Below are 15,940 nucleotides of genomic sequence, written 5' to 3'. Positions count from 1 at the left end.
CTTTCTCCCTCCCTCTGTATACACCATGTGCTCCAGCCGGCTGACCATCTTGTTGACTTTCCACAGGGCTCATTTCAGTTTGTTCATCTTTTACAGAGTAGCCTGAAACAGACACAGTACTTCAGATGTGTTCTTACACTACTCAGTGGAAGTAAAGAATCCCTTTCCCTGCCATCCTTTCTACACTTCAGCTGAAGCAAACAAGCACTTGGTTTCCCACCACTGCTGAATGGGCATGGTGCTGACTCCTGTTTAATTCATCCATCAGCACCCCACGGTCTTTTCTCTGCAATCATGCTTTCAGCCAGCCAGTCCCCAGTCAGCTTTCTTTTGTGGGGTTGTTCTTCCCAAGGTGCCAGACTACATACTGCTTCCATGAACTTGATGAAGTTTGTGAGTGACATTTGTCCTGTGAGTGACAGTCATGCCTGTCAGGGGATCAACAACTTTACTTCAATTTGTAAACTGTAAACTTCTTTTTCTTTTCCAACTTCCCATGGACCAACATTAGAAAGACCATCCTGTAGTTCCCCAGATCTTCCTCTTGCCTTTCTTGAGGGGATTCTCCTGACATTACATCCTTTCAAAGATGAGAGACATCTCCTTACAATGTTTCTATGCTTCCTAAGCAATTTTGGATGCATTCCATCCAGTTCCATGGAATTATGTGTATCTAATTTTAGTGGTATCTATCTTTATATTCCTGTATTGCAGGCAGTACTTCCACTCCTTTACTCTACTACTCATTGTACGGACTAGGGAGGCCAGAAGACTGACCCTCCCTATAAACCCTGTGAAAGAAACCATGTCACAATAAAGGCTTTTCCATGTCTTTGCCACTGTGTCCCCAGATTTTCCTTGGTGTTCCTTGTATTGCTGATGTACCTGTAGAAACCTTCCTTGTTATCCTTCATGTCCATCTCTAATTTTAACTTCAGCTGAACTAGCTCTCCTTCTAGAGAGTTTAAATAAAGAAAGCAGAGCCACAAATGTATGTCTTCAAGAAACTCAGGTTCCTTAGTCAAATATTTTCTGAGAAGTGTGAAACATTAGAGATTTCAAATAATTTATTTTCTTTCTTCTCACCAATAACAAGTTTTAATTGAATTCTTCCTCTAAAACTTTATTGCCCTTACAACTCAATATATGCATGGGCTGAAAGAAATCTGGATCACTGCTGTTGATACATGCTCCTTTTTTCCTGTTGTAATTTTTTGCCGTCATTATATCTATTTAAGTACGTATTTAGAAACGATTATTTTGGCATAAAAGCAATTCTCTAATCAGTCATTAGTCACGAAGGAGCAAAATTATGTTGATTGAAATGGCAGATGAATATGTCATCATGCTTTAATCTGATGTTACTAGTTAAAAATACACTTCCATATTTGTGTGAAGTTTTCTTTGTACAGTTTCAGCTTTGCTGTTTAGCACCGAGCACACAGCATCAGTCTGTTAGAGAGGCAGGGATTCAGAAGAGTAGCCCTCTCTGTCAGAGTTCTCTGCCAACAGCAATGTTTAATTCTCTTGAAACTATCCAACATTAATTTATTTTCCTGTCCTGGACTATAATTATATATGCTTTATAAAACCCCCAAACTATTACCATAGCTTCTACCAAGACTACAGATCTAGGTTTTGGTTTATTATCTGTAGATAATGGGTGCCATGAATTAATGCATTGTAAAGGAGCATTTCATTGCTTATTATATTTACTTCCATATCTGTTTCTTTCTTTGAGGCAAGCAATTTATTCTATGTAACTCAAGTAATATGTGCATGCTGTTGGTTTATATGGATGAACTGGAGTCTCTCGTGTAAATGAAGACATTAGTGCATCACCCTTCTAAGACAATTAGAATAAAATCTGCTGTAATCTGCATGGCAATTATATAATGCCAGTGAAAGCAAACTGGGCACAAACCAGTCAACTTCTATCAAAATGGAGTAAGAAATTCTATTGCTTAGTACAGGATTAAAGTCACAGTATTCATTTGAATGATGGAAGTGCAATGAGTGAGGTAAAATAATAAGAAAACTGATCACAGCTCTCCTAAATTAGTCCTCATCAATGCATAGAACCCAGGTGGGATAAAGAGGTCATAATGGGCTACATTTCATATCCTTGTAAGAATGGGAGGGACAAAAATCATGGAAATATTCAAGTTTTCAGAATAAAAATGCTACAAATCAAGAAGCTTCTTTCAGAAGTTTTTAGAAATTAATCTGAAAGGGCAAAATATTTTATGACAATAGGCTGGTAGTTTCTCTCAGAAAGAAATGTGTGGCTGGCCATGAACTCTGACAACGTAAACGTATAGCTATGGGAATGCCGCTAGAGGTTGAAATTGAGGGGGGAATTGTGGTTTTATTAAACACATCAGAAGCAGACAGCTTCTCAAAGAGCCACTGGAAGAGTTAGCAGATGAGCAAGACACAGAAAAGGGGCTGCTGAACAAAGATAAAATTGCTTTTGCAATATTACCAGTTGCTTGCTTCGCTCTCAACTGCACAGGAATGTGGAAGTAGTCAGGGAAAGTGCCCAAAATCAAGTCCCATAAAGAGGAATATGATTAAGTTACTAATTGTATACTGGGGGAACCATGTGGGTTCAGACCTTGAAGGAACTGAAAATTAATTGTTTCAAAAAATAAAGCAATGTGCATCCTACAGCCTAGGATGCTTTGGGGAAGAGAAGACTGGAAGAAATAAAAATGCAGCTCTCTTAAAATGTATTTTAAAGATGAGATACAAATTATAGACCAGGAAGTTTCAGGCATTTAGGCTGCCTGAAACGGCTGAAAATACAATGCCTGCTGTTCTAGGGGGAAGGCTTTGTCAAAAGACTGCTGCAGTTCCTTGGGAAAGTAGCTGAGTGTGTGAAGAAAGACAATACATGTATGCAATGTGATTGTGTTTTACAAAGCTTTTGACAAAGTTCAGGCAAATGTGTCTGAAGAAAGTGCAGGTAAATTAGAGAAGATAACAGAAGGTCTATTCTGGAGCTATGATTGCTTAACATGTAAGAAACCAGGAAAGGCAACAGAATTGGATGGCAGTGTAAAATTAGATGAATGAACCCAGAGTACAGCAAACTGAGCTTACAAAAGAACTTACTGAACTTGCCAGCCCATGGGTGTGAAGTCGTTGACTCAGTCTTCATAAAAGATGAGAATATATATTAATAACAATATATATATTAAGATCAGTAATACACAGATTGCTTAACTGGCACCTTTGAAGTAAATGCTTTATCTGTCAGTCCATCTATCCAAAAGCAGTGCTTTTTGAAGGATAAGTTGTTACTGAAAGAGTCCAAATAGTCACCACTAAGCATAAGACGAATTCTCCAGTTTTTGATTGTCCTTTAGAAAGAAAAAAATAGTTTGATTAATTACTTATGAAGGGTTACTTTAGATTCTTTCACATATTATATATTTTATATGTTCTGTATGTTCTATATCTCCTTGTCTGGACCTGTAGACAATCCCTTTGCATAAACATAGTAGAATATTTCTGCTTTGGAAATCTTTCCAAACATCGTTTTCAACTGAAATGAACTTCAGAAGTGGTTGAGCATAGATTGTACAGGAACAAGGCAGGTTTCCATTATTCTTTTAATATTGAATCAGGTGAGTTCCAGTCATATAGTTTTGCTCTTTTTTGCCTTCTCTGTGTTTGTGTCACTATTGTCCTATTGTCACTCAAAAGACATCTTCATTTTTCAAGGGCTAAAGAAGGGGCTTAGAAACTTTGTAATGTGTGCTAAAAACCTTGTCTTTTTTTGGCTGCACTATGTGATCACATCTCTCTCCTTTCCACTCATCTGCAGTGAAAGCTTACAATTGGCCCATAATTACTGTGCCAGAACTGTGCCAAACTCTTTAAAGATGTTCTGTATTATGAACATAACTCAAATAGCTTTATAGGAAAGAAACAATTTCTTATTGTCTGATAATCATTTTGAGTAAAGTTATTTCAAAACAACTCTAATAGGAAACAATTGCTTAGAAAGGATGCTGTAATAGTAGAATAATAGAATTATAGAAGGTATTAGATTGGAAGAGACCCTCAAAGGTCGTCTTGTCCAACCCTCCTGCAGTGAGAAGGGACATCTCCAACTGAATCAGGTTGCTGAGGGCCCCATCAAGTTTGACCTTGCCTGTCTCCAGGGATGAAGCCTCCACCATATCTCTGGGCAACCTGTTCCAGTGTTTGACCACTCTAATAGGTTTTACACCTAAAGAGGACTGCATGAGTTGGTTAATTGGCCTTTATTTGCTACATAGGTGGGAATAAAAATACACTCTTGCAAAAGCCTTGGCTTGGTTATATTGTCCTTTTTATTTATGCAATGCTTGCAGTGCATATTTCTTTATGCAATGTGACTGTAATAAAACTCCTGATTAATTTATCCTATGGATATCTCCTGGGTATTTATGGTATACGTCCACTGCTTAGGTTACTAAATGAACAGAGACCTAGCATAGTTGTATTTCTCTTTCAAAACAAAATATCACCTGTAATAAGTAGCATGCTGTTTTATTCCTAATTTAACTGAGAGACAAAGAATGCTTTAACTATTGCTCATGAGCATTTGTTTATATGGTTTTTGTAATTCATACAAAAGGGTGTTGGAATGTTAGGCTGGCACTGAAATTCTGAAAGGCAGTTCCTAAAACCCTGGGCTTGCAGAATCAGATCTTAAAAAAGCTGTCTCAAAACTTGCCAGTGTGCTGGACATGAGTAGACAGTGTGCTTCCAGCCCAGCAGGCAAACTGCATCCTAAGCTGCATCAACAGAAGTGTGGCTAGCAGATCGAGAGGGGCAATTCTACTGCTCTACTCTGCTCTGGTGAGACTTCACCTGGAGTACCACATCCAGCTCAGAGCCCTTGATACAGGAAGGACATGGAGCTGATGGGGCAGGTCCAGAGGAGGGCCAGTGCTCTTCACTAATTACATGGCAAAGTTATTCAAGCAATGCACTTCTCATGATAGTGGGTGGAAGTTCAAGATTATATTTAATTATTCTGGGAAAGCCTTGAATCTGATCCTCTTTGTCTTCAACAGCATATGGAAAAAAGCCATCGGTAAGTATTTCCCACATAGAGAAAATGATGGTTGCAGTAAATTTTGCTGTCCTTTCTACCCTCTGTATTTAATATACCTTTTTCTAGACAGATGTTTTTGCAGTTCCATCGAAGTGATGTTGCCTAATGGCTTCATACAAACCTAGTTTAAGTTGAATTCAAACACTAAAATGAAAAGTGCACAGAATTCTCCAGAAGAGAGCTTCACAAACTGTTACACACCTCTACCTGAAAATAACAGAGCCTGTAGGGGATGTTGCTTTCCACTGCAATTTTATGATTCTTTGATCCGCTTGGATGTGAAATTGGTAAACCTGCTGCTCTGTTCTCCACCAGTTTTGACATGATTGACTTTGACTTAATATTCCCAGCTGAGGGTTGTTTTCTTCTGTTGATGCAGTCCCCTTCCAAATCCTTCTCATTTTTCTTCATTGTATCTCAATTTCTAAATGATTGTCCTTTATGTTAACCTTAGGACATGAAGCCATCACTGAGAATGGCTATATCTGCATCCGTAACTCCTCAAGCTTTTCCACCCTCTCATAATCATCAGAAGAGCAAGCCCTGCGACATGCAGGCAGGCATGTTGTGCGGGAAACTCTCAGTGCTGTGCTGATATTTTTTGTACAAAACTTCAAAGCTTAAAGTTTGTCCCATTGCTTAAAGGATATGAGGATAGTACAACTCTAAAGAAAGGAAATTTTACTCTTAAAGACCATTTCAGACCTCCAGTGAAATCTCCTTAATGGTAACATTTTCGAATAACCACCTTTTATTCTGGTTTTTTCTCCCTTAGAGTTTTACTTTTGGTTTTGTAGCTGTGCATGACTCTGTCTTGCACACCTGGAGAAAAGGAGGAGTAGGCAGGCCTGAAACAGAAGCTGAGCTCTTTTGTTTCGTTTGAGTCCTTCCCCACACCTTATGTTCTGGTTTCATTAAATGAAACAGGTTTTTCTCCTTTTGCATGTAGGATTGCCCAAGATTTCCTAGGTACCCTGTGACAGCAATGAGCTGTGCCAGACCAGCTGATTCCTGGCCTAATCATGGACTAATCACAACCCTTCCTTCTACCCTGTGTCAGCACTAAGACTGTTATTTCCATAGAGGCATAATTGCTTTTCACCAAACAGAGTAATTGCATCTGACTTATTTCAGTAGCCTTGCTATCATGGTAATAGGTGTTCTCGTTAGTTTCCTCTCTGGAAAAATATTTGTAGGCATTTTAGAGCCACTAAATAAACTGGTCCCCTCCACGTTTGTGACTCTCTTATTCTCCACTTTTTATGGTTGCATAACATTGCATTCTCAGTTGGAGGGGAAAATCTGTTACTACATCTAAATCATCTTCACCCATGCTTGTAGCTTCCCTTTCAGAACTCTATTAGTAATTTTGGTTTCCCATATGCATTTTTTGTTTCCCATATGCACATTTTTGCCTGAAGCAAACTCTTCTCAGTGTTTATTTTTGGTGTCTGTCCAGCATTACTGTAATCCAGTTACAGTTATTTGTGCTCATAGAATATCAGCTAAATCTACTTGCTCCATTTTTTCATGCTTACTTAATATTTGAAAAAGAAAATTGGTGATACTTTTCCTCAGCATTATTGGGTCAAACACATTTCACACAGTACTGTACAATATTCCTTTGTGCTTTGTGCACCAGTTGTTATCAAATTAGGGTCATAGCTGGGCATGTGGATTTGAGCCATGTGTTAATCCAAGTTCGCCCAGAAGTGTGTGCTGTCCTGTCTAAAACAATAGCTCAATTACAGCTGATGAAATTGCATTATCTTTTCAATCCATCTTACCATGCTGTCTAGCAATTAGTTGCACATACACATCCTGCATTCAAGTGTTTGTGACTCAGACAGCCAGTGAGAAGCTTAAATAAATATATATTTAAAATAAAAGGGACAGCTAAATCATTTATTAACAGAGTTGGGGTTTTTATTTATGGATATTCCAGGTATGAAATAGCTTGAAAGTGTTCAGTAGATTCAGGGCAAGTCTGGCTTCTTTTCAAACTAACCTTTGCTACATTCTGGTGAGAGCCCATCTCAAGCACAGTGTTCTAACAGCATATGAATAGCTGGTGCGGTCAAGAGGATGCCTTTGCAGTTCTACATTGCTCTGCTTGGGATGTCATAAGGTGGTTAAAAGGTCACCTACTACTATCAAATAAGGGCGGTCTAATAGACCTGTTAGTGCTCTGGTCTAGGAGGCTTTACCCAATATTATTGGTGTAGTTGTGCATCTGGTGACATGAAGTGTAGATTGTTTCCACTCCCCAAGCACTCTGTAGTCGTTGCTTGCCCTGACTTTTTTATATCTATATATAAAATACGTATTTTTTTAAGTATCCTTTTATAAATTTATATGTGAACTTCCCCCTCCCTGGAATTAAGAGGATTTCTCCAAATGGCTTTGAAAGACATAGGTAAACTTGGGGGGGGGGTGTGTTTGATTCTGACTGGCATTTGAGATCAGCATATTGTGGGATGAACAGCATGTGACAAAGATGTTGACAGTCTTAAGCCTACGGACACGTCTGAGACAGGGGTAGGAAGAAGAAAAGGAAATGTGCATTTGGCCTTGTTCCTCTTTCTCTTTAAGTATACGAAATAATCACTTATTTATATATACCATATACAGATGATTTAAAATGTCACTTGGAAATGATGTGGTAATGATTTGGATTATCTTCTGGTAGACAAGTTTTTAGGTTGAGTTACCCTTGAGCACTAGGGGAAAGCATCTCTCTGGACAGCCCGCACGCCTTCGCTTGTCATGCTTGAGTAAAATTGCCAAAACCTCTCTCAGCCCTGTGAGTCTTTACATTTACTCTGTATGTAGCAGTGGTTACCTTGCAGGCTCCCTTAGCTTGGACTTTTAACTGTTGGCTTCCACATCTGCAGTTCAGAAGCCTGCAAATATTTGGTTTTTCAAACATGAAGTGACCTGAACTCTCAGCAAAGCTGTGACCATTCTTGCAGTTGGGCACAGGGATACGATTTCAGTTTGTCATCAGAGTGCTGAATAAACCTTGCATTGATTGTGGTATAGTTTGGGACAGGCACCTTGAATGAACATACAGCTAGCCCTGATGTTAGTTTCACGTCTTTCAGTTCAAATTGCAATGTCATAAAAAATATATTCCCCAGTGACAGAGCATCGCTGTAATTTCTCATTAAGAATTACTGCCAGGTTATACCATTATGGATTTCAGCAATGTCTGAGCTTTGAGGGATTTCAGGTTAGTAATATAGGAGGAATTAAACAATTGAATTAAATCACTGCACCAAAGCATTTCTAAAGAGTCATTTATTTCACTTGAATGTACACTTGCAGATAGCTGTAGTTGTGTCTTTGAAATCTGTAAAAGAAACTTTGCTTCAGCCTTTGAAATGGTAAACCTATGCATATCACTTAGTAATTCTGTGCAACTTTTGTCTACTTAAATCCTAGCTGAATGCTCACACACATAAAAGGACTCTGTTGCACAGACCTTTATTTGGTTTTAAAATAAATTCGTTATTTTCAATAAAGTATTTAAGACATGCTCAGTTTAAAAGAAAATCTCCCCAAAAATACAGATGTACAGGGGTCTGAGATCCACTGAGTCTTAAGGAGCCGCAGACTGAGTTGTCTGAGGCTGGATCTTCTCTGAAGCTCCCCAGAAGCTTGAAACAATCAGCCCAGATTTTATACACCCCCATCACTTCTTTGAGAAGAAAGAAACAAGATGCTGGCAAATAAAGATTTCAGAGAAACTTAGGGAAATGAGATGATATTAGTATGCAAAACCAAAGAGAAGATTTACAGAAAACTCTATACAGAGTTTGGCAAGAACCAAAGAATTTGTGAAGTGTGAATAAAAAGAAGATAAAATGATATATCAGTCATAATCTTGAAGGTCTTATGCACAAATGCATATATTCACATTTATATATATAAGCTACTGGAGAATCATCAATCTGTTGCATAGATCTTCCCTAGGGGACTTTATTCTTGAATTCAGCCTCTCTCTCGCTCTCTTTCCATGATGTTTCTGTACATTACCACACACTAGACTTTGTAGTATGGTTTAGCATTCGGGGTAGGTAACACTCTTCCTGAACTTGTCATTTGCATCCTCTGATGCAATTTTGTTGACAAGGTATTTTCAGGCATGCAGAGAAAAAAAAACCCACTCCCGTGTCTGTTTTGCTCATTGGCAAGGGGGTACCATTTTCAGTGGTTTGTCTGGATGCTGTTTCCACAAGAAAGCACTTTGCCTGTACAGCTTGTACATATAAATCTGCTTCAGCAGGGTGCCTGCAAGTTGTGTCAGGGTCAGCTAGAGGAAAGACTAAATCTTCCTGAAAATGTGCAAGCGTGGTTTGGTTTGGTTTGGTTTGGTTTGGTTTGCTTGGTTGGCTGTTGGGGTTTTGTGTGTTTGCTTGTTTGTTTGTTTGTTTTTTTCCCCGTGGTTTGTCATCCAGAAAGGGATGCAGGCGTGCGTCCCAGCCACGCAGAGCATTGATTGCTTCTGCCTGCAGCGGGGATGCTGTCAAGTCGCTGCGCGAGTGGAGCCCGGTATTGACACAGAGCTGCTGGCCAGCAGCTCATGCTGCGCCCCGCTCCCGCCATGCCCTGCCGCTAGCTGCTGCCAAGGGGGCTGGAGAGGCCCCGGCGAAGGACCTCAGGTTTGCGGGAAGAAGCACTTTGATGCAAACCGGCCAAAGGAAGCGCTGGGTGCACCATGCACTCGCACCTTCCCAAGCAGCACAGCTGCGGCAGGGGGTCCGAGGGGCCGGACGCCGGCAGGAATGTGCCTCCGGTAGCGAGGGATGCCCACTGCGCCTGTCACTGGCACCAGCATCCTCCCGGGCTTCAGTATAGCTCTCAGGCGCGTCCCTCCTGGGGACCTGGGGGTGCCAGCCAGAGCAGGAGCAAGTGTGTCCATTTGCGGGACAGTCTGCGGAAGAGCCCCCATAAATCCTCAGCCAAGCCCCAGGGCAGCCCGGGGGAGTGGTGGTCAGAGTGCGCCTGTGGCCGTGGCTGGCCCCCCCCGGTGCAGGTGAGCCAATTCTTCACTCTCCAGCGACTTAGAAGATGCTCCAGAGAAAGAAAGTGAGGTTTGGTGGTGTTGGCAACTTTCTGTGCTGTCTCTTGATTTGTTTCTTGGTGCCTTCTGGAAAAATGATATGCAAGGGTGAGCTGTCAGTTGTTAAAGTCTCTCATTTGGTTATTGATTTTTCTGTGGCCTGTGGAAATTGTGGAGTCCTCTTGGAAGGGTTTTCTTGAAACGTTTTGGGGTTTGCCTTCAGGTTCTACAGACTTTACATTCCATCCTGTTGTGTGAAGAGAGGATGTTTATCCCTTCTGTGTAATGGATTTTGCCTGCTTCTGTAAACAGTTTGTTTTCATATATTGCATGAAGTTAATGAGGATATTTTAAACAGAGAACATAGTGGGGGGGGCAGGGGAAGTGGTTTAGTTTTATTAATAGGAGAAAGTATGACCTGCTTTTTATCTCTGAATGTTAAATGTAGTTGAAATGTTTAATAAATATGAAACAGGTCTTTAGTTTTCACAAGGCTATATGTTTTTATTTAATGGGGAGGCAGTTTTATTTCAAATACGAACCAAGCAGGCTCTAGAATGTGTAAAGATACACGAAAGCAATTAGACTGTGAATAATTACACACCACACAACACAGCACTGTGAAATAGAAATCAGTGACACTCAGATGATGGTTAATATTAAAAGCATTAACATTTCCTGCACCGATGCACGCTCTCAGTTTTCATTTAGAAAGCTTTAAGCTCATTCACCAGCTTTGCATTATGTCAACATCAAGTCTTTTTGTCATGATTTCACTCTAACACAGAATAATTTAAGGTTGAAATAGCTTTCTGAGGTAAATGTTTATTTACTGAAAGAGTATACACTGGTTTAACTAGCCTTAGCCCCCACTGAACATGGGCACTCTCTCTAGAGATTAAATCAATACTTTGATGGGAATGTTTTTAATATACTTCCACTGAACAGAAAAGCAATAAGGCAAGAGATTGTCAGATAGGGTACCTGTGCTTTATCTTGTCTCATGGTCTACAAACTGAGGCTCCATTCTTTGCCTCAAATCCATCATCAAGTAAAAAAAAAACAAAACAACTTAGCTTTCTGCTATATTTTGGAGTGGTTAAAATGTTGCATGTGACTCTATGTTATATATTTGCAGCACAGCCTATATTCAAAGGCTACACGAATATGGATGCCAGAATAAAGCCAGTTTTAAAGCAATCCATAACTACACCTTTCCCTCCCTAATTTTAATCAGAAAAAACTCTATAAACATCTTCTTAGGCTCTGAAGAACCAAGAATTTCTGGGCTTTCAAAGCTATATAATTTATAAAGAATAAATCAAAGAGTAACTTAAAAATAATGGCAAGAAAAATAATTAAGGGCTGCTTCTGAGACGACTTCAGTATGTAAGTTTATGGATTCATTGTCAGGTTACTCCAGTGTTTTCAGTATCTCTGTAATCATATTCATTCACCTGTGGTAATGTGGCATTGTTCAGGACTACATGCTGTCTTATATTCCATTCTCAGCTCTGCACTATAAACTTTCTTTGCTATACATTCTTAATGCCTGTGACCTTATTCTGTGTAGAAAAATCTTTCTTGAGTTCTGCCTATAATGGATCAGCTGAAGTGTGATGTTCTGCTCCTGGGGGTGGACAGATGCACTTACTTTGTCAAATGCTTGGTGGATTTGATCTCAGAGTTGTGGGACAGTTTGTTTTCAATATTTTTTATCTTTTTCCCTGTGTGCAAAGTAAGCATAGTGCAAGCTATGGGAAGAAAGGGAAGAGTGTGTATAGATGTGTGTCTGTATGTATAGTCTATGCATGTACACTTAGGGAGCAATTAAACAGCTCTACTGTATACATGCAATATAGGAAAAAGCCCTATGGAGCTGGCCCCTTACTTGTCCTTGCTTTGGGGGCACAGGGGTGCAAGTCGAAGGCAGTGACGTTTCTTGAGGTCTAGGTCCATCTGGAAAACTGTCATTTTTCTTGCCAAAATAAGGAGCAGTAGTGAAGCAGTTCTATTTACTAGCCTGGAAAGAGGGAAGTTGTATTTGAAATGTCCATCTTATGTGCAGATGTGATCACAGATTACCTGGTGATGGCTTCAAAAGTGGAGAGGCTTCTTTCTGTAAAGTTTCGAGGATATTTTTCTTCTGCTTGACATTTTTGGGAGACACTACATTGTTCCACAATAGGAAAGATATAGCACCTTGAAAACTTGCTTCTTGATTAGTACTAAAGTAATTTAATGCACAGGCCCTTAGTTCCTAGAGGGAGTACTAGACAGCTGTTACTAATGTGCTCTTTTCTTTATCATCCTGACTGATACAAACGCTGACTTTTGTAACTGAGGGCTTGGCTCCATTTTCTTTACCAGTTCCTTCTTCTTTAGAATAGAATAGAATAGAATAGAATGAACCAGGTTGGAAGAGACCTTCAAGATCTGGTATTATGAATATTTTAACTCTCTTAGAAATTCTGCTTTGTTAGCTTGTGTGTTTGTTAGCTCATGGTTTCGTGCTGAGTTCTGCATAGAAAAACACTCTCTATATATCCAAAAAGAGATGATTTAGAATTACAAAACCCAAGCCAACAGAAACCCCTTAATTTTGAAAATGATTTGAAATTTGATTCCAAAACATGATTTGGAACTGCTTTCATACTAGCAGGTTTTTTGACAAACTTTTCTGAAGTTTTATTTTGTTAAGAGGAAAAGCAAGCTAATAAGCAAGTTTTGTATGTCCCTGCTAACGCTGACTACCTCTACCATTGTTAGGTCATGGAGTCACATTAATCTGTGATTCACTCAGTGATTTCATACCTAAGGTGGGTTTTATGCTGGGTGATATCTGAGCAAAACTTTGAATGGAGGGAGAGCAGATGCAAGGAGGTGACCTGATGTTTTCCTTGAAACATTCCAAGACTGGATGTGGTTTGTAACACTGGGTGTACTTTCCCTGCTGGCACGCATCATCTACTGCTTAACCAGATTAGAAATGTATGATAATACACGTAGCTGGAAGTGTGCAATGAGCAGCTGTCCCTCGTGCAGAGGGGAGCCTGCATTGCTCTGATTATAGGCTCAGGAGGAGCTGTGCTTGTTTCAAGAAGGCCAAGGTATGGATTTTACACTGTGTGATCTACATGAAAGAGGATGTCCTCTGACCACCTTCCCAATATGTGGTTAACTGCCTGATTTGTGGTTTGTAGAGGTCATTATTGTTCTGCTAAAGGGGAAGGAAGAAATGGAAGCAGATTCCCACCATTGGCTGTTTCCCCATGGACTCCACTTTAATTCAGCTCACTCTATCTGCTGTTCAATTGTAGGGGCTGCTATTCTGAAATGTTTTCAAGGAAGAACTTATCAGATAGTATCCTGAATGTGTCATCTGCAGCAATCTGTACATGTGCTTCATTTGGAAAACTTACACAGAAGTGTAAATTTTCACATCTTTTAAAATAGTTTCTGTCAGTGTTAGCTTTGACTTTTTTGATTGGTTGGATTTTGTCCTGGAAATATCAGGGGGAAAAGTGGATTTTTTATGCAGTTAGTCTCTTTTAAACAAAATAGCAACACTTAGCTGTTTTGCTGCCTGGTAGAGAGACTTGTGAGCTAAATCCAGTTTATAGAAATGGCATGGCTTAAAAAAGGCAGTGGGTAGCCAGATTCTGAGCTGTCAGCTGGGAATGGTCTTTTGTCCTGCAAGGCCTTTGGCGCTGGTGCAGAAACTTCAGTGCATCAGTTGAGAGTTCTTTGCATGGTGAGATGAAGTGAGAGCTAGCTTCAAGGCATTCTGTTACAGTACCAAGGCAGAAGGTGTGTTGTAAGACAAGATAAAGAAGTGATTTGTCATCAGATGTGTTTTTGAAAGCTTGGATAACTCCTTTCAGGTTCACCAGTTCCAATATGCAGCTGGCCATTCCTCTGAGTCACTACGAACAATGAAGGTATGTTAGTTAGCTAAGGGACAGCTTTTCACTCCAATTTAGTATGTTCAGGTGCCAGCAGTTAAAGGAAAATCAAATAATGTTATTTATTTGGCTTTTATATACATACACACACACACACATTTGCAAGGCTATTGAGAGGTAGATGTAAGTCAAGAGTTAAAGACTGATGTAACTTTTACACTGTTAAGAAGGATAAGATGGAGAGGAGGAGATGGTTAATTTTTAATGCAAAGAAAAGTTTATATCCCATTTTCAGGCTCGTATGCTCTTATCAGTGGATTTAGGCAAAATCTCTTAAGTTTCAGGAAGATGCAGCTTAGTTCATCTCTTGCCTTAGATGGATTATTGTGCTGCATTTGTAAAAGTAAACTCATTTATTCATTTTTAAGTGACAGCTGCACAGATTGCTGACGTTGTTTGAAAGTGGAAATACAAAAGCTGTTAGAAAATTCTTTTGTAAGATGAATAATACTGTTCTAACAATTCCTGCATCCAGTCCCTCTGGCTGATAGAGAATGTGGGGAAATCTACAGTATTCTGGGTGATATTCTTACCTGTCACTCCAATGGGACAGCAGCGTTAGAAAACATTATGCTTCACATTCGTGTTTAACCTATTTCTTCTTTCAGATAAAGGAAAGCATTTTTAATACTGAATTCAGAGCATTTAGGTTATGTTTGGCATAAAAAGGTCAAAGATTAGCCTTTACATCCCCTCCATTAAGGTCAGCAGTCTCATTATCAATGTAGGGAATGTTCCTAGTCAGAAGTAACATGAAATGTTGCATAAATTAAGTGGAGTATAAGTGGAGGAAAAGAATCCTATCAGGAGTGGTTAGCATGGATTCACCAAGGGGAATTCATGCTTGACCAATCTTATAGCCTTCTATGATGGTGTAGCTAGCTCAGTAGGTGAGGAGAGAGCAGAGGATGTTGTCTACTTTGGCTAGACTGTCTCCCATAACATCCTCATAGGTAAGTTTAGAAAGCTGGGGTTAGATGAGTGGAACAGTGAGGTGGATGTCAGAGTTCAAACAGCTGTGGTCAGTGATGCAGTCTATTTGGAGGTGTTCCCTAAGGGTCAGTATTGGGGCCAGTCTTGTCCAACACATTCATCAGTGGCCTGGATAAAAGCATAGAGTGCACACTCAGCAGGTTTGTTGATGACACAAAACTGACTATGACACATGAGAAGGTCGTGCTGCCATTCAGAGGGACTTGGACAGGCTAGAGAGTTGGGCAGAGGCAATCATAATGAAGTTCAGCAAGGGCAAGTGTCAGGTCCTGCAGCTGGAGTGAAATAACCCTGTGCACAAGTACACATTAGGGGCTGACCTGCTGGAAAGCAGCTCTGCAGAAAAGGACCTGGCAGTGCTGGTGGACAATTTCACCATGAGCCAGCAATATGCCTTTGTGGCCAAGAAGGCTAATGGTAACTTGGGGTCCATCAAGAAGAGTGTAGCCAGCAGGCTGAGGGAAGTCCCCCTCGCCACCCCCCCTATGCTGTTCTCTTGAGGCTGCACCTGGAATATTGTGTCCTGTTTGGGGCTTTCCAGTTCAAGAGAGGCAGGGAGGGCTGGAGGGAGTCCAGTGGAGAGCTAACGAGATGATGAGGAGACTGAACTATCTCTCTTACAAAGAGAAGCTGAGAGACCTGGGGCTGTGTAGCCTGGAGAGGACTGAGAAGGGAACTTGTCAATGCATATAAATTTCTCAAGGGCAGATGTCAAGAGGATGGGATCAGCCTCTTTTCAGTGGTGCCCAAGGGGCAGTTGGTACAAGCTAGAACACAGGAAGTTCTATCTAAACACAGGAAGAA

The 15,940-nt window shown here is 40.2% G+C and overlaps 1 protein-coding gene across 7 annotated transcripts in view; it reads left to right on the top strand.

Moving 5' to 3' along the window:
- DLG2 (discs large MAGUK scaffold protein 2) overlaps window positions 1-15,940 on the top strand; it is a 1,098,948-nt gene that overhangs the window by 616,867 nt on the left and 466,141 nt on the right. Inside the window, exon 1 of one of the 7 annotated variants that reach the window (XM_054164551.1) lies at window positions 9,663-10,151. The exons of 3 other annotated variants lie outside the window; for them this stretch is intronic. In XM_054164551.1, the coding sequence (XP_054020526.1) occupies window positions 9,834-10,151 (318 nt within the window). In that variant the 5' untranslated portion in view covers window positions 9,663-9,833. Of the gene's footprint in view, window positions 1-9,662; window positions 10,152-15,940 lie in introns of those variants that run through there. 3 more of the 7 variants (XM_009898684.2, XM_054164552.1, XM_054164549.1) reach the window with 3 other exon arrangements.

This window comes from Dryobates pubescens, chromosome 10 (assembly GCF_014839835.1).
Source record: "Dryobates pubescens isolate bDryPub1 chromosome 10, bDryPub1.pri, whole genome shotgun sequence".
Lineage (NCBI taxonomy): Eukaryota > Metazoa > Chordata > Aves > Piciformes > Picidae > Dryobates > Dryobates pubescens.
The sequence above is the reverse complement of the archived record's forward strand: the minus strand, read 5'-3'. Positions and strand labels throughout refer to the sequence as shown.